At 49.8% G+C, this 17,483-nt stretch overlaps 1 protein-coding gene across 1 annotated transcript; it reads left to right on the forward strand.

Annotated features, from left to right (window-relative positions):
• The first annotated feature begins 1,694 nt into the window (after positions 1-1,694).
• Aqp6 (aquaporin 6) lies at positions 1,695-4,079 on the forward strand. The gene is made up of 4 exons (XM_027396551.2): positions 1,695-2,087; positions 2,787-2,945; positions 3,182-3,262; positions 3,882-4,079. Exons 1-4 carry the CDS (start codon positions 1,695-1,697, stop codon positions 4,077-4,079), a joined length of 831 nt encoding a protein of 276 aa, XP_027252352.1.
• Positions 4,080-17,483: the final 13,404 nt, after the last annotated feature.

Below are 17,483 nucleotides of genomic sequence, written 5' to 3' on the forward strand. Positions count from 1 at the left end.
CATCATGACAGTTACCTGCTCTCATTATTGAGTATCTAGTGTAGCCAGTCTCTGTGCAAGACACTATATATAGAGACGAACAAAATGTGATTCCTTCCCTAAGGACTTATTGCCTTGTTGGGGAGACACTTTAACACCGTAGCAATACAGTGTGCTGACTTGTATATGAAAATGCCTAGGTATGGTGACAACACACAGAGAGAGGTCCTTACCCAGGACAGAAGCAGGTGACACTGGAAGCTGACCTCAGGGATGGGTTAGGAGTTACCCAGGTGAAGACAGTGATGAGGGAAGAGTCTCGGAGATGGGCAGGATGCCCCTCCCCCACCCCAGGATGTCAGAGGGCAAAGGAAGAAAGATGAGGGAGGCTGGAAGAGTGGGGTTCCAAAGGACCTTGTCACTTGGGCTTGGAGCTCCAAAGAAGGTGACAGAGGCCTATCAGAAACTTCAGCAGGGCAGCAGGCAGCTGATTGCTGCACTTTTGAAACACCATTTGGACTGTAGTGGGAAGTGTGGAGAACTGACTAGGGCAAAGTCAGGACACGGACCAGCTAAGGGCTGCAGGGCAGCAGAAGGAGGGAACACCCCAGATGCAGGTAGGTTCAATACCAGCAGGGCTAGATACCTTTATGGGGAAAGGGTCAAAGATACTTCCTAGGTGCCACCAAACTGACTGGAGCAAAGAAAAGTGGGAGGAGGGGATGGATGCATTTTGAGACAGACTGTTTGAAGAGCCTGCGGATAACCAGGGGTGTCTGTGGGCAGCAGGTGCAGCCACAGACCAGGGAAGGGCAGCGCAAGGGTATTGTTTGGACAATTCCACAGAGGGAGCACCTTTGTTTGAGAAAATGCCTTTTTATGCTGCTGGGGAACAAAGTCTAGGCATGGGTGACACTTCAGGACCAGCATAGTCACAAAAGTAGACATCCATCTGACCTAATAAATCACAGGGTTTCGGGGGACTGTGAAGGGGGTGAGAGAAGACGGAGAGGTAGGAAGTGAGGGAAGGACCGGAGGAAATTCCCACCAGTAGACATTAGAACTGTTCAGGGCCACAGGCCGCAGTTGGCATGGTTTGAGTGACTCCACGTTCTCTTTGGCACACCCAGGGCCATATCCTCAGAAAAACCGACTCTGCATCTGTAACATGGGAGTGGTGTTTTAGGTGGGAATGATGGAGATAATTTAATTTCACACCTAGGTTTATGGGGTACAGAATACACCCCACCTCTTCAGAGGAAAAAGACTGAACCATTAGGACACAAGAAATCCTGAAGCAGGCCTTGGACTTGGGGTTCTCAGTGATCCTGCTGTCTCTGAGCTGATTCTGGGGACCCCAAGTCTCCAGGTCTCAGGCTAGACTTCTTTTGGCAGCCAGTGTTTGACTGTCCTGGGAGGTTCCAGCTCAGTGCCCAGAGTTTCTCCCTTACTGGCCAGCCCCTCCCCTGTCAAGTGAGCCCCAGGTGGAGTAGGCACGTGGGCACCTCCCACCCCCAGACACGCATAATGTCGTCAGCAGGCCCCCATCAGCCTGAGCAGCTTACTCCTGAGGATAGCAGTGTGCTGGAGGCAGTGTAGCTGGGCTGGGGAGGCCCCCACAGAAAGCGAGTCAGGCAGGAGACAAGAGACCCGAGGGAACAGAGGGAGTCAGGGAGAATCAGGAGCAGCAGACCTGAAGGACAAGGTGACAAGACATGGAGCCAGGGCTGTGCTGTAGAGCTTACCTATTGGCTAGCAGGCTCTGGTCCGCCATCAGCAAGGCGCTGTTTGCTGAGTTCCTGGCCACAGGGCTGTATGTGTTTTTTGGGGTGGGCTCCGTCTTGCCCTGGCCTGTGGCGCTCCCCTCTGTGCTGCAGATTGCCATCACCTTCAACCTGGCCACGGCTACAGCTGTGCAGATCTCCTGGAAGACCAGCGGGGCCCACGCCAACCCTGCTGTGACACTGGCCTACCTCGTGGGATCCCATATCTCTCTGCCTCGGGCTATGGCCTATATAGCTGCCCAGCTGGCAGGGGCCACTGTGGGGGCTGCTCTTCTTTATGGGGTAACTCCAGGAGGTGTCCGAGAAACCCTTGGAGTCAATGTGGTAGGTGCAAAGAGGTCTGGGCTTGTGGCAGGTGATAGGGCATGGGAGAAAATCAGGTGGTCAGCGTGGGAGGCCGGCCAGGAGCAAAGGCAGGGAGGGGGGAACAGTGTCACCATGCACTCCTTAGCTGCTCCGAGCAGGTCCCTGGGTTCCATAGAAATGGACTTTGGGATCCATCTATGCAGGACAGGAATGGAAATGTGGTGTGATGCACACAGGGCCGAGAAAGGCAACAGAGAGGGGAGGGGGCCAGGAGGACCAGGCGGCTAAGGTCCGGCACAGCTGGTGGGGCTGGGATTGAGGAAGAGGGAGAGCCCCTGCCCACACCTCTTTAACTCACAGTGCTTGGTTTGTGTCCTCGATCTGTCATTTCCGTAGTTCCCTGGGCCTGCTTCCTTCCCCTCCTAGCCTTTGTTCCACCTGCTTCTACCACCCACAGGCCTCCTCAATGCTACCCTCAAGCTATCTTGTTCCTTACCTCCCTGCCACCCCCTGAACCTCAGGCCTCCCTCTATGGCAGAGTGGGAGAGGTGCCTTCCACAGGGAGCAGGCATCCAGACATGATGGGAGCCGGCTGCACAGATCTTAGGTTCTGATACTGTGAGTGTCACCCTCACAGCTGAGAAGACTAGGCCTAGGGAAACTCACTGTTCCATGGTCAGAGCCCATGCCCACTCTGACGTACTCCTCTCTGCCAAGGTCCACAACAGCACTTCAACTGGCCAGGCAGTGGCCGTGGAGCTGATCCTCACGCTGCAGCTGGTGCTCTGTGTCTTCGCTTCCACAGACAGTCGGCAGACCTTGGGCTCCCCAGCTGCCATGATTGGGACCTCTGTGGCACTGGGCCACCTCATTGGGGTAAGGGACAAAGAAGGACATGACTGTGCACATACTGGAGCCCTCCCTGGAGAAGCCAAAGGACCCTGAAGGCCAGAAAGTGTCTCTCCCTGAGCCCCTCATGTCTTGTGGCCTGAGACGGTGCCCTGTAATATGGGGCTCGGTGGAGGAGGGGAGCCTGAGCCGGGGCAGATGGGAATGTCCTCCCTCAGGCTGCCTCAAACCTCCTCCTATTTGGCTCTGAATGTCTTCCCCAGATTTACTTCACTGGCTGTTCCATGAACCCAGCTCGCTCCTTTGGTCCCGCCGTCATTGTTGGGAAGTTCGCGGTCCACTGGGTGAGCCCCTCCACTGGTAGGCTTGGGGGTGTGGGAGACAAAGCAGGAGGAAGAGCTAGTATGTTTTACCATTAGGAAATCCACATGGAATGTAATCAATGAGCACTTGTCACCAGGTCATTTAGACCACCCAGGAGTGAAAGTCGAGGTGAGAGTCCTGGCTTGTCTTTCAGCTCTGACATCCTGTAGTATCCAGGGACTCACAAGAAATGGGCCAGGGCAGAAGCTGCAGCCTTGGCCCAGGCTTTATGTTCTGGCTGTTTCCTTCTTCACTTTCTCCAGCTGGACCAATTTTCAAACTTGAATAAAGAAAAAGACAAACAGAAATAGACCACACAGAAGCAGAGACAGAAACAGCAATAGTCAGGGCTAAAACAGGAGAGGTGAGAGGAGAGGCAGCCATGGGAGAGGATGGAAGCCCCAGCTTTAGCTTTGGCTGCACCCTCCAAGGGAGGCAAGGCCCCTCACCCCTGGGCTCATAATTCTCAGGTTACTGCCCTGTAGGCACTTGAGAGTCCCTGGGGCTGGGTTTGGGGGCAAGTCAGTGCTAAGGGAAGCAGGCAGGGTTCTGGAATCAGCCTGTGCTGCTGAGAGCTCATGCCTGCTTCTGTCTCCTCAGATCTTCTGGGTGGGACCCCTCACAGGAGCTGTCCTGGCTTCACTGATCTACAACTTTATCCTGTTCCCCGACACCAAGACTGTAGCCCAGCGCCTGGCCATCCTTGTGGGCACCACAAAGGTGGAGAAAGTGGTAGATGTGGAGCCCCAGAAGAAGGAATCCCAAACGAACTCAGAGGACACAGAAGTGAGCGTGTGACACTGCATGGCCCCAGACCCCTGTGCTTCTAGGGCAGCCTGCAGGTGGGCAGCTTGCCTTGTGTGACCTGTTTTGAGGTGTCCCTGATGTTGGGGGGTCAGGAGGCTTGGGCACTTGCTCTAACAGTAGATACCAATCCTATCCCTGAGGAAACAGTTGCTTCTTGTCCTTTCCTTGTTTGCTCTCCTGAGAACCGTCACCCAGGCTAGACATCATTACATTCAGTCTTCCCCTTCGACATAGGAACACTGCCATGACTGGCTTCTACATTATTAGACAGAAAGAATCTGGGAGTAAATCCATCCAGTTAATTCTCCAAGGCCTTCCTTGCTTTCCTTTTTTTCTCTTTCTGTGTTTAAGATTTTACAAACAAAGTAATGCGTTTCATTGTGCCCTTTTCATTCACACTTTGCTTTTGTTGATCCTCTTCCTGGACCCCGCCCCCAGCCTCTTGAACAGTTCCTGCTGGTCCCTCCCTCTCCCTCCACTTCTGTAATGTCACGTGTATTCTTCCCCTACTCCCCAGCCCCTACACACACCCGAACACCTCTTCTCCCTCCCGTGATCCTGTTTCTAGTTTCATGTCCCTTTTATATTTCTTTATGACAAGCGTGGAGGCAGAAGCCATGTAGCAGGACCCCAGTGGGTGTCTTGAGCCTCTGGATCCGTCTTTGGGAGAGGGGAATTGGGGCCCAGATAGCCATTCTGCTTGGACTCTGATGAGGGAGCTTCAGGAAGCCCCAAACTTTTCCACTGAGGAAAAGAGGGCAACACCAGCCTTTTGCATAGTCTGAGTTTCTCACCGGGTTTCTTTGCTCTAGGTGTGGTTTGGGGATCCATCAGACTGGGGTTTCATGAGAACAGAAATTGCTCTCCCAAAAGGACTTCATTCCTACTTCCCAAATGCTCAGGAAGGTCCCTATCCTGGTCAAGCTGACACAGAGGAGCCTCCTCCAGGGTTAGCAAAGGAGCAGTGTTAGGGAGCTCTGGACCAGATGGTCTACCCTGGGCACCTCAGTGTAGACGCAGGGAAACCTCTACTTGCTGCACTCAGTTTATAACCTGGACCAGAAGCCTCTCCAGCCTGGCTCTCAGCATCACAGGCCCCAAAGAAGCTGTTAAATAAGTCCTTTTAAATGAGACCACAGAATGACCCAGAAAATCAAGATTAGAGGTTTAGTGCCTCTAAAAGACCCTGGGAGTTAAATTGATTTTGCTACATGTTAAAGGCTACTGTACATCTACTCTGCCTCTAATAGGAGGCTGTGGGGTGGTGGGAACCCTGTCTGGATTTCAGCTCATCCACTGTAAAATGGGCACACTCCTCCCACAGAGAGTGCTGTGGCAACAATGAGTTAGAAAATGCTTGGGGGAGTTAAACACTGGTAGAACAACTCCAATAAATGATGATTATTGTTGCAGTTGCTGTAATTATTGGGTTTGAATACAATTGCTGTTGGTAATGGGAAGGAAGAGGGAAGGGGGGATGATGGAGAGGGAGGGAGAGAAAGCAGGTTCTGCAGTCCTTCACTGGGTCAGCTTACAGGCCCTGTCCCCTTCTCTCCAAGGTCTACTGACCTGGGAACTTTGTGGGGGGTGGGGTTAGGGAGGGACCCTGGAATGAAAAGATAAGCCAATTCAAGTCAGTTCTCATCTCTATGGCACCCATCACCATGGTACCCTGAGATGCAGCAGCCAAATCCATTTGAGAGAGAGAGAGAGAGAGAGAAAGAGAGAGAGAGAGAGAGAGAGAAGGAAACAAGATAAGTGATAAGCACTTGTCTCCCAATGGGCCGGGTGAGGGAGGGGCTGCCAAAGTCTTTCAAGGGCAAGGCGATGGATGGACCTGTGACTGCTGCAGAGGCTGGAGTCCATGGCCCAGCATCTGTCTTCTGCACCATGTGCTATCATTGGTGTATCGTGTGGTATCCACAGCTCTCCAAGCTGAGCCCTCCTCTGCCATCTTCATAATCTCGAAGTCCCAGGGCTTCTTGCACCCTTTGCATTGCAAAGATTCCCTGTGGTCTCTCCAGCTCCCAGCTTAGAATTTTCTAAAATCGAGCTCCCTGGCATCTCAGACAAGCTGCAGCCACCAGAGAAAAGGAGGCAGGGGCTCAGAGAGGGCTGTGGCAGGGAGTTCCTGCAGTAGGCTTTTAAGCCTCTTGACAAATTATCTCTGTGCCCCGAGAGCCAAGCACACACTGGGTGCTCAATAAAAGTTTGATGAATGAATGAATGACTGAGGCTGGGCAGCTGGTGGGGAGGGAGAGGAGGCAGCAATTGATCAAGAAGAGGAAAATTCAGAACTTGCAGCCCCAAATGAGCCAAGATGACAGCAGCTGAGAAGCCTTTGCTTCCACGCAGGGGCTGGGAAGAGGGCGGCAGCCAGAGTTCGTGTCTCCACCCACCACTCTGGAGCAGCATTGGCAATCCTAGAATTTAGGTGTGGGAGGCATGGAGGTCTGTGTACTCACAGAGAAGCACTAGGGGAACGAGGAATGTTAAACACACAGGCTTGTTCCTTCAAAGGGAGGGATGCATACCCTGTTATCTGCTCAGAAGGGCAGAAGTGGAAGTGACCGTTGCACTGTCTGTGTAGACCACACCAGATCTGTGCGCCCCTCCCCCAAACCCATATCATGAACCTGCCAACCTATAGAACCCATCTTTATGGAAAATGCCACATGTCCTTTAACAGAGAGTTTCAATGTAGTCATGTCTTCAGCTTCATTGTGCACATGGGATAGAGTTAATTATCACCAGGAGAATTTTCACCAAATTGTGCTATGCTTAAATATGCCTAAAATAAACTACTCGGTGTCAGACTCCCAAAGTTTGAACCGACACTGGCTACTTGTTTACCCAACTGCCTTCTTCGCCTCCCTCAGATAGTTTCTCTGCTGGCCATGGTGGTCCAAGAGATTCCCAAATTTAGGAACCCAAAAGAGCAAGGGGGTGGCTTGACAGAAAGTTGGGAGCCATTTTCACTGACAGTCCTTTAGCGGCCTTTCTGTAGAGAAGGACTAGAGCAAGAGACAGCCTTCTTGAGAAATGAGGAATCAGTAATTAGGTTAAAGCTGAAGAGCATCGAAGGTCGGACTGAATAAGTAAGCAAAGGTTAGCCTCTCCTCTGGAGACGTTACTGGGACAGCAGGCCATCTGTTTAGATGAGGAAAGAGTTAGCCTTGGGCGCTCCAGCCCTCAGCAGTTCCAGTTGGAGAAGCAGGCTTCACTGTCACAGTCCCTGGGGCTGGTTGGGGACAAGGGGTCTGGGGAGGACAGAGACCCACCAGGCAGGCCCTCGGTGTGCATCCCCCTGGCTCTCATTTGCCAGGGGAAGTTTTTAATTAATGGTGTGTAATCTGATCTGGCCCTTCTTCCCGCTGAGTACTGCTTTCAATCAGTAGAGCCATCTGCAGTGGCAATTCATAATTCTCTCCAAGGGGAGGGGGGGCTCAGGATGGGTGCCTTGGTGATTAATACAATTAGCCTTTTATGTTGATGATTGTCTTAGCGGGAGCAGATGATGTGAGCCCAGAGCCTAGGCAGTTATTTCCGATTGGCTGGCAGGAAGCCCCTTGCCTCCCCCACCTCCAACCCTACCCCCACCCCAACTGTTGGTCTTTAACTTGCCACTCCAGGTATAAAGAGGACAGGACTCATCTGACACCATACTGTGCAGCCAGCAGAGCCCAGAGCAGGCCAGGCTCAGGGACACATTTGGTCTCCAGGTCGAAGGGAAAATGGGGATCCAACCAGAGACTTACTTTCCACAAAAGTCACTTTGACTTTGGGAATTCTTGTACCAAGGCTGAAACACAAAACAGGGTTGGAGGATAGCCCAGCTGGCTGGGTGCTTGCCTAGCATGCACAGGGTCCTGGGTTTGACCTCCAGCAGATATCTGTATCTTAGCACTCAGGAGGTGGAGACAGGAGGGTCAGAAGGTTGGTTTGAGATGGTCTTGCTTTGTAACCAGAACAGCCTCGAACTTGAAAGTGCTGCCTCAGTCTCCCAAGGGATTGTAGGCTCTTGAGTTCTGGCTCATAAACTCATTTCTTCATCTGGAAAACTCAGCAGTGGAGAGGCTGTGATGATGGCATCTGAGACCTGGTCTTCCACATATGACATAGCCAGATGCCATTTCACCAACGTGAGCAAGGCTGCTTCCTGTGTGGTTCCTGGCAAAGCCAGGGCTGTGACTAAGGAAGGCCTTGCCTCCTTTCCATACTCTGGGCTTAGCTGAGGTTTGGAAGGCTGTGTGTGTGTGTGTGTGTGTGTGTGTGAGAGAGAGAGAGAGAGAGAGAGAGAGAGAGAGAGAGAGAGTGTTCCTAGAAGTGAAGTGGACTCTAAAGGAAAGGTGAAAAGTCACACACAAGAGTAATAAAATAGTAATGGACTTCTCAGAGCAGGAAGGTGGAACACTGGAGGATTGAAGCTGGGAAAAGTGGCCTTGGAGGAGCTTTGAGACTGAAGGAGCCTGGGTGGAACAGTGCTAAGTGAGAAGGAGTGCATTGAGGATTTGGAACTTCCTATGAAAGTAAACAGCAGGAGTCAAATGTGGTGGTGCATACCTGTAGTCCCTGTACTCCAGAGCCTGAGGCAGGAAGATATGCATGAGCTCCAGGCCAGCCTGAGCTATCCTAGCTATGTCTCAGCTACACACACACACTCATAGAAGAGAGCTGGACTGCTTGGTGATCCAGAGGAGCTGGAGGTAAAATGGAAAGCACTGAGCACACAAGGAGAGGAGGGTTGGCTCTCCTTGTGAAGGCTAGCTACACCATGGATGCCAAGTCAGCACAGGCCTACATATGCCTGCCGTATGGAACCCCAGGCCTGCCCGTGAACCAGCAAGGCCCAGGACAGCCTCCAAACACTGACAATGCTTCCAGCTGACATCTAGACTACAGGGGAGGTTGAGGACTGTGAGACACTGAGAGCACAGGAGCCCCCACCCCCAAGACCCCAGAGCCTAGTCCTCTGCACCCACAGGGTTCCCTGAGCTGGCTTGCAATCCTAGTTCCTCACAGCCTGTGGTAGCCTGAGTCAGCTTCCAGGACAGCCTACTTCTGGCTGCAGATACACCCAACCTCTGGACCCACATCAACGAGGGTTAAACTCAGCTTGAGGCCTCAGAAGAAACTCAATCCTGGGGTTTCTGCCCTGCATCCCCAAGGGCAACTAAACATAGACCTTTTGGATGTGACTGCTTCTTCTAGCTCAAAGCACTGTCAGTGTTTGGAGTCTGTCCTGGGCCTTGCTGGTTCACGGAAAGGCCTGGGGTTCCATACGGCAGGCATATGTAGGGCTGTGCTGACTCGGCATCCATGGTGTAGCTAGCCTTCACAAGGAGAGCCAACCCTCCTCCTCTTGTGTGCTCAGTGCTTTCCATTTTACCTCCAGCTCCTCTGGGTAACCAAGCAGTTCAGGAACAGTGTGTCCAGCTCTCTTCTAGACCCCACCAGCTAATTCCCACTCCTTCAAATGGTCTTGTACTTCTAGATTTCTAACTTTGTAAGGTGTGAAGTCTTAGTAGATCTGAAAAGTATTCAAAGAGCCACATCCACGAAGCCACTTCTAGTCCGTGTTCTCACAGGACCCTCTCCCAGGAGCCAAGGGCAAGGCTGTTGTGTTAGTGAACAACCAATCAGGTCGGCTGGCTGTGTGATTGTTCTTGCTGATGCAACGCTGGCAAACGGTGGCAGGGAAGGACTGTCTCTCCATGATGACTGGAGGAAGACCACACACAGAGGACAGTATAAATTAGGCATAAGAACATACATATCTAGTGGGGCACGCTCAGCCCACATGGAGTCACAGCCATTGGTAGAGATGAGGTAGGAGGACAACAGAGGCCCTATCTCCAAAAGAGAACAACAAAAGCCCACATATACCCAAAATGATGGGTGGGCCTCAGCAGGTCTAATTCATCTCATTGTCCTGTTGTTTGACCTGATTATATTTTCAGGGGGGTTATAGGAAGGGACCTTGGCCTTCCAGGAGTTACTTTACTTCCTATTGGTTGTTTTAGCACAATTTCCAGGGGCATTTTCTGTTTAGGAATGCAATCTTTGTTCACAATGTAATGTTTCTCCTTGGTCTTTTCATTGCACTTATGGTGGTTTTTATTTTTCCCCAACATTTTTATTGTAAAATAAAATACATTAAACTGCACAGAATTGGATAGTTATGAATAAAGTGGTATTCATGAGAGGGGGAGAGACACACACAGAGAGACAGGGACAGAAAGGCAGAGGGAGAGAGACAGAGAACACCAATATCAGATCTGAAGGTTGAGGTACAGCATACCACCATAGCCTTGCCGTCTATAAAGATGCCAAATGAATACAAGTTGACCAGTGTGCTTGCCAGTGACCTTGAACTCCGGATGGGAGACTTGATAGATTTTTAACCCACAGCATAGGGCCAGGCTGCAGCAGTGTCAGAGAAAAAGGCAGGAGGAAGTTAAGAGCTAATCAAGACGAAGCATCTAGCCATGCTGTGGCCACTCTGGGCAGCTATGGCAGGGGGTCGGCACAGCCAAGATTTGCAATCACTTCTCAGGGAGAGCCACACAAGGCAAAGTCACGTTCAGCAACGCTGAGGGGGTCAGGCACTATTAGTGAAGGTGGTTTACAGGAGTCTGATGGCACTAATTAATAGATTGCAGTGGACAGAAAAAAAGATATGAAAACTGGGATTTCAGAGCTCTAATTAGGGCAGATGAAGATGCAGCCAATTCTTAGAGAAGAAGGAAGGTGGCCAGAGTCCCCTGGCTCCTACCCTGACCTGCAGACATGGAACAGGCCCCAGACAGGCCAGAATTTAGACCAGAGCAATGTTCCTGATGTCTCAGTTGAGAGCCACCAGCTGAATGTGCTTCTCTACCTGAGAACTGGGGCAGCCTCTGGATTTCTCCCTGAAATGACTGCAGAGGCTGTCTGTCAGCTTCCGGCTCTCCTCCTCCACTCCCACACACTCCACCCCCAATGCCCTGGCAGTGAACACCTTTCTTCAAGATTATTTGAACACCTGTCACAGGAAGGCCTTTTAAAACAAAATTATATTTTTAGACTACTAATTTCAGGGCAAGTTGCCCTGACTTTAGTGTCTTGTCCCATGCCAGAGGCTTTTTTTTTTTTTTCTTCATTGGTTTCCTAAGTCACAGTTTTCTTTCTTCCTCTTGATTTCATTTTGTGATAGTATGCAGCTATGTGGCCCAGGCAGTTCTCAAACTTGTAAAAAAATCCTCCTGCCTCAGCCTCCAAAGTGATGACATTATAGGCAGAGTCATCATGATCTAGTTTGGTGGAAGACCTTCCTTGGGTATTCTGGACTTGGTGAGCAAACTGGACAAGGATCATAAGACCCTCATGCCCTGCTCACCTTACCACCTATGGACTATCTGTGTTAACATGCCTGGCCTCCATCACTGATCTCCATCCTACAGTGTATCTTCCTCCTTGAGTCTTCACTCAGGGGTGATAACTGGACAGATGTGGACCCTGTGTTACAGAGGCCTGTCTGCTTTTATTGTGCTGGGTGACTGTGCAGAATCTTAGTGTCTCAGCTTTCCTAGAGCAGCTTCGCTCAGATGAGGGGGTACCCTGGAGCATTGCTTGCTAGTTGGTGTTAAGGATTAAACCCCTGGTTCAATCTCCATGTCTCCATCCTTAACACGCACTGTCTTACTGTGTCTTAGTTACTTTCCTATTGCTGTGAAGAGACACCAACCAAGACCAAAACAACTTATAATAGAAAGCATTTAATTTGTGGGTTCACAGTACAGAGGGTCCATGACCATCATGATGGGGAGCATGGCAGCAGGTAGTTGGGCACGGTGCTGGAGTGGGAGCTGAGAGCCGCCATTAGACACAACCAGGAGGCAAAGGGAGAGGGGAGCTCACTGGGATGGCACAGACTTCTAAAGCCTTAAAGCAACCCCTCACCCAACTCCTACGGTACACCTCCTCCAACAAGGCCATGCTCCTAACCCTTTCCAAACAGTCCCACCAACCGGGGACCAAGCATTCAAACACACAACCCTATGTGTGCCACTCTCATTCAAGCCACCACATACTGAAACCATTTTAATGTGTCTTTGACCATGGCCAGGTGGTGGGTTATCAGCTAACAGAACACCTTACACTTCCAATCAAAATAATATGGAATGTAGGAGTATATGCCATTATCTTATGAGCCAACAAGAAAAAAAAATGCCCTAGTGTCCCAAGGTGTATTTTTGAAGCACACTTTATAATCAATGAAATGATCATTTCTCCTTCAATCTTGGCTGTTTAAATCAGGATTTAATAAGAACGAAAGGCCTCGAGTCTTCCTACCTACCACTGCCTCCTACCCCTTCACTGCCCATTCATTGCTATGCCAGCATGCTGGTTTGAAAGAAAATGGCCCCCAAAGAGAGTGGCACTATTAGGAGATGTGGCCTTGTTGGAGAAGTGTATCACTGTGGGGGCAAGCTTTGAGGTCCTCTATGCTCAAGCTACTCCCAGTGAAACAGACCACTTCCTGTTGCCTGCAAGATATAGGACTCTCAGCTACTTCTCCAGCACCTCATTGGCCTACCTGCTGCCATGTCGCACCATGTTGATCGTGGACTGAACCTCTGAACTGTAAGTGAGCCACCCCAGTTAAATGTTTTCCTTTATATGTGTTGCCGTGGTCATCCTCTCTTCACAGCAATAGAAACCCTAACTAAGACAGCCAGCGTTCAGGTTATTCAGGCCATGCCTTGAAATCCTTTTCACAGAGTCAAGACAAAACAAACCATGGTAAACCAGACCCACAATTCTTTTTCATAGCAGAATATTTCCACTTTATTGTCTGTAAACTTTTCTTCCATGCCCAAGAAGCCAGGACACCCAAAGAGAAAGAGGGCACACAAGTAGACAAACAAGGATAGGAAGAGGCGCCTTCCACACCTGGAAGTCTGAGCAGCCTCATCATTGCTGCTGTGGTAGACAGGACCTGAAGTCTAGGGTTGGGATAGCCTAGAGGAAAGGCAGAGGACAGTAAAAGGAAGGAGGCACCACTGGATGGAGACGCCCAAGCTGTGCAGTAAATCAGCTGATACATGGCAGCAGAGAGCCAGGGAAGCTCCACCCATGTCCTCCCTGTCCTCCATTCAAATGACAGCCCACGGCAGTGGGGCTGTAGATCTGTTCAGGGCTGTGTTGGAGCAAGCTCAGTGGCAGCCCATCAGCCACCCACCCACCTAACTCCTATCTTGCTCTGTAGGCGGCTGTGCAGTCTTGGGAATGAAGGAAGGGAGATCTTGCTCTCTAGGTCTGGGGAGGAGAGTGAGGACAGAAGAGCCAGGATTGCGGGAGGTGGTAAAGCAGTGTCTGCTCCCCCATTTTACATGAGGGGCTTCTTTCAGAGCAGTCTCCAGGTCCTTTCTGTTAGTGCTCTGCACCTCAGCCAGGGAGCTGCTGAGTGTCCTTTCTCAAGGCATCCAGTGTGTTCTCATCACCAGGGCCACTCCTTGTCTGAAATAGGAAGATGGTGAACTCTTCCAAGGGGCCCAATTTGCCATGCCTGTTAAAATCCAACATGGTTTGGGTGTATGCCTGGAGCTTGGGCCATTGGCTTCATTGTAGCCACTCTGTCATGTCACACTCTGTCAACACTCCATAAATAAAGTCAGTGCTGGAGCCCACTGAAGCTCTCTGGAGCCAACACACTGCCCCAAGCACAGCAGGCCATGATTGGCTGGCACATTTGCACCAGCTCCACCATCTCAATTGTCCCATTCAAGTTTTAGACACACATCTGTGTGACCTTCCTCACCCTCCCAGTTTTCACTCTTTGGCATGTGCCAGGGCATCTTCCTTCCTCCTCCGCTCCTACAGATGCTTTCTAGCCCTTTTCCTTCCACGTATCCATGGGTGCCTGTGCCAGAGTGCTTTAGGTTTTCCCTGGAACTGGGATGCGGTACAGATAAGAGAACTGAAAGTGCCGTGGGCCAGAGATCTCAGGCAGTTCAGTCTACTGAATGGCACAGCTCAGCTCTGGCACTTCCAGGACCACAATTTGAGACCATAATAACCTAGCACTCTAACGCCATTATCCAGCTACTTCCCACCCTACCAGGTTATCTTTCCCAGAGCCTCCAAGCAGTATCCTGAGAAGATGCAGAGATTAGTCATTTCCTCTAACCCAGCTAAGACAGCTCTCTTAAGCTGCCTGACCACGGGAGGTTCCTGTTAAAGCACAGCAGCTGGAGAGGACTTAGCCCTTTAATGCCAGCAGCTGTATCTCCAATGTTGCTGCTCTTCGGAGGGGCTGGATGCCATCCAGGAGCATCAGGCGTTTAGCCCTAGTCAGTGCACATTAGCCCAGGAGGGGAGAGCAGCCAGCTCCCTGGGAGGAAAGGAGGCTCTCCATTTAAGCACCTCCTCCCCCAGGCTTCGCTTTCCAAAGAGGAAGAGAAATCCCAGCCCCTTTGCATCTCTCTAGGTACTGTAGCCTGGGCAGTGTGTGTCATCTCACAGGCAGGGTGCATCACCTGTGGTTTTCCCTGGAAAACCCACCTGAAGACAAAGCTACTTGTTAGTTTTGACAACAGAAAGACCTTGGACCATTAACCACAGACTCCTTGTGCTTGAAGCTCATTTCCCCCTCTCTAAGGTCAATGAATTCTTCTGATGCCAGGCATGCACACATGTGGACACAACAGACTGATGACTTTGTGGAGAGCACCGGGCCTCAGGGTTGATGAGGAGGAAAGCTGAACAACCCTCAGAAAGCCCTGGCACAGCACAGGCTGCTGAAGAGAGCACTCCAAGATGTTTTACTCAAAGCCAGATGGTAAACATGAGTCGGAGTGAGAGCTAATGCCATTCAGAGGGAAAGCCAAAGAGCTAATCCGATGGCTGATAGCCTGGCTCAGACTTGTCTGTCTTTGGCTTTCAGCTTCATAGCACAGAGGCCACACATGGGTGGCTGAAAAACAGACTAACACCAGGACCAACCTCATGTGCTCATACCTGTTCATTCTTCTCTCCATACAGAAAACAGCCCAAGGACCACCAAGTTCATCTTCCAATCTGCCGTGCAATATCCCCAACCAGTAGGAAATTTGTCCCCAATCCTCTGTCCCTGCAGGGTGGGCTGCCCTCGATCTTTCTGAGGATATATCCACATACAGTTATCACTGTATCCTGAACTCTAGGTTGGGTGTGACTTACAAAGCTGAGCATGGTAGCATCACTTTGGCTAAGGAGTGAGACCTAGTCTCAAATAAGTTCTTAAAATGATGGGAAGGAAATTCTGAAATATAAATGGTCTCTGGCCACTTCTTACTACAGTTTTTTGTCTGTTTAAAGTATGTGAGTGCTTTGTCTGAAAGTATGTTGTATACACATGTCCCTATTGCCCTCAGAGACCCCTGAAACTGGAGTTAAAGATAGTTATAAGTTATTGTGTAGATCCTGGGATTGGAAGCCAGGTCCTCTGCAAGAACAGTCAGTTCCATTAATCACTGAGCCATCTCCCTAGCCCTTCACTACAGTTCAGTTTGCTTGGGTTTTTTTGTTTGGTTGTTTTGTTTTTGGCAATTCTGAGAATTGAACCACTGAAGCCTCACATATGCATGCTAGTCAAACCACTTAATTTTAAATTTTGAGACATGGTCTCACTAAGTTGCCCAGGCTGGCACAGAACTCACAATCTCAGGCAAGCCTTGAAATGACCCAAAAAAAATCCTAAGCTTGTGCACCAAGCCCAAAGCTTTGCTCATTTACTATTTGACCATGTGGGAATACAGATAATACTAGGCCTAAGTAAAGGCAATCTAAACTATTATGTATTAAATACCTTAACAGGACTCTACTAAGAAGTTAGCAATAGCATTCACAATTGCTGACACTAAGCTAAAAGCTGGAATCCCTAAATTCTAATCCCAGGTAAACTATAGTTTGTAGGCATTTGGACCAAAACATCTCACTGAATTTACCAACTGGGACATACCACCCATCCTTCTACCCTCACAGGGTATGGTGAGGTCAAGTAAGTAATAGTACACGAATGGGATTAATCACTATATTAAGTGTCCTAGAGGCTTGGAGAGATGGCTCAGCAGTTAAGAGCATTTGCTGCTATTGCAGAGGACAAAGTACCATTCCCAGTTTCCACATGGTGACAAACAACACCTGCCGTCCCATTTGCAGGGGATCTGACATCCTCTCCTGGCCTCAGTAGGCAGCTGCATGCACCTAGTGTGTACACATACATGCAGGTCAACACTCAAAACACAAAATAAATAAATCTCTTAAGTCCTAGAGATTTTATGGAGAATATGTTCATAATTTCAATGATGAGCAGGAATATCTGGTAACTTCCTTATCTAAAGCCAAATATCCATTTGTGTCAGGATGGCCAATTGTGTGGGGTATGGCAGTGTATGATAAAAACAAAATGAGGGCTAGGGATTTGGTTCAGTTGGTAGAGTGGCTGCCTAGCATGTATGCACAGGAAACCCCAGGTTTGCGCCCTAGCACCATATAAACTGGTAGTAAGACACAGCTGCACTCCCAGCATCCTGAATGTGGAAGCAGGACTATTGAAAGTTCAAGGTCATCCTACTACACTGCAAGTTTTGAGACCAGCGTGGGCTACCTGAGACCCTATCTCATATCCAAAAATGAGCAAAAACCAAACAAGTCCCCACTCCCAATTATGAGTCCCCAGAGTGGCCTTCTTTCCCATCCTGCATGATCACAGAGGACAAAGCTCTCACACATTACAAGGTTACTCCTGGTGATGCTGGCTGTCTTCCACCTGACTTCATGAATAGAAACCATCAACAAATATAGCCCCGAGAGTCAAGGTCTAATGGATTACATAAGCTAGGTAGTTCCTGGCCTGGTGCCTTCCATTGTTTACAAAATATACCAGTTACAGGAAGCATATTTCAAAAATTTACCAAGTTCTTAGGTTAAGTGGTCACTCTCTAAACTCTGTGTACACTAGAAGCATAATGCTAATAGGCCCAGTTCTACAGGCTTCAGTTTTCTCTTCAGACCAAGCTGGCCTTGAACTCAGAGATCCACCTGGCTCTGCCTCCCGAGTGCTGGAATTAAAGATGTTTGCCACCACCAAGCCCAGATACAAATTCATCTTAAGGAGAAATGATTAAACACCTAGCAATAAACACAAATGGTTGCTGTTGAATCAAACCAGGTAATGCTTGCTGAGTTAAGTAAATATCGCTAGGGAGTTGTGCATAAATTGAGATTTAAGATGTAAAGATTCCCTTCAGTCTTGGTATAGTGGCTCATGCCTTTAGTTACAGAACTTGGAATGCCGAGACAACAGGACAGCCATCAGGACAGCCTAGTCTTCACTGCAAGTTCCAGGGATATACAGTGCAACACTATCTC

This window comes from Cricetulus griseus, chromosome 2 (assembly GCF_003668045.3).
Source record: "Cricetulus griseus strain 17A/GY chromosome 2, alternate assembly CriGri-PICRH-1.0, whole genome shotgun sequence".
Taxonomy (NCBI): domain Eukaryota; kingdom Metazoa; phylum Chordata; class Mammalia; order Rodentia; family Cricetidae; genus Cricetulus; species Cricetulus griseus.

Excerpts from the sequence above, each read along its gene's own strand:
- Aqp6 (XM_027396551.2), top strand. The coding sequence starts at position 1,695 with ATGGAGCCAGGGCTGTGCTGTAGAGCTTACCTATTGGCTAGCAGGCTC. Across the intron at positions 2,088-2,786 it reads AAACCCTTGGAGTCAATGTG|GTCCACAACAGCACTTCAAC; the intron begins GTAGGTGCAAAG and ends CTCTCTGCCAAG. Across the intron at positions 3,263-3,881 it reads GGAAGTTCGCGGTCCACTGG|ATCTTCTGGGTGGGACCCCT; the intron begins GTGAGCCCCTCC and ends CTGTCTCCTCAG.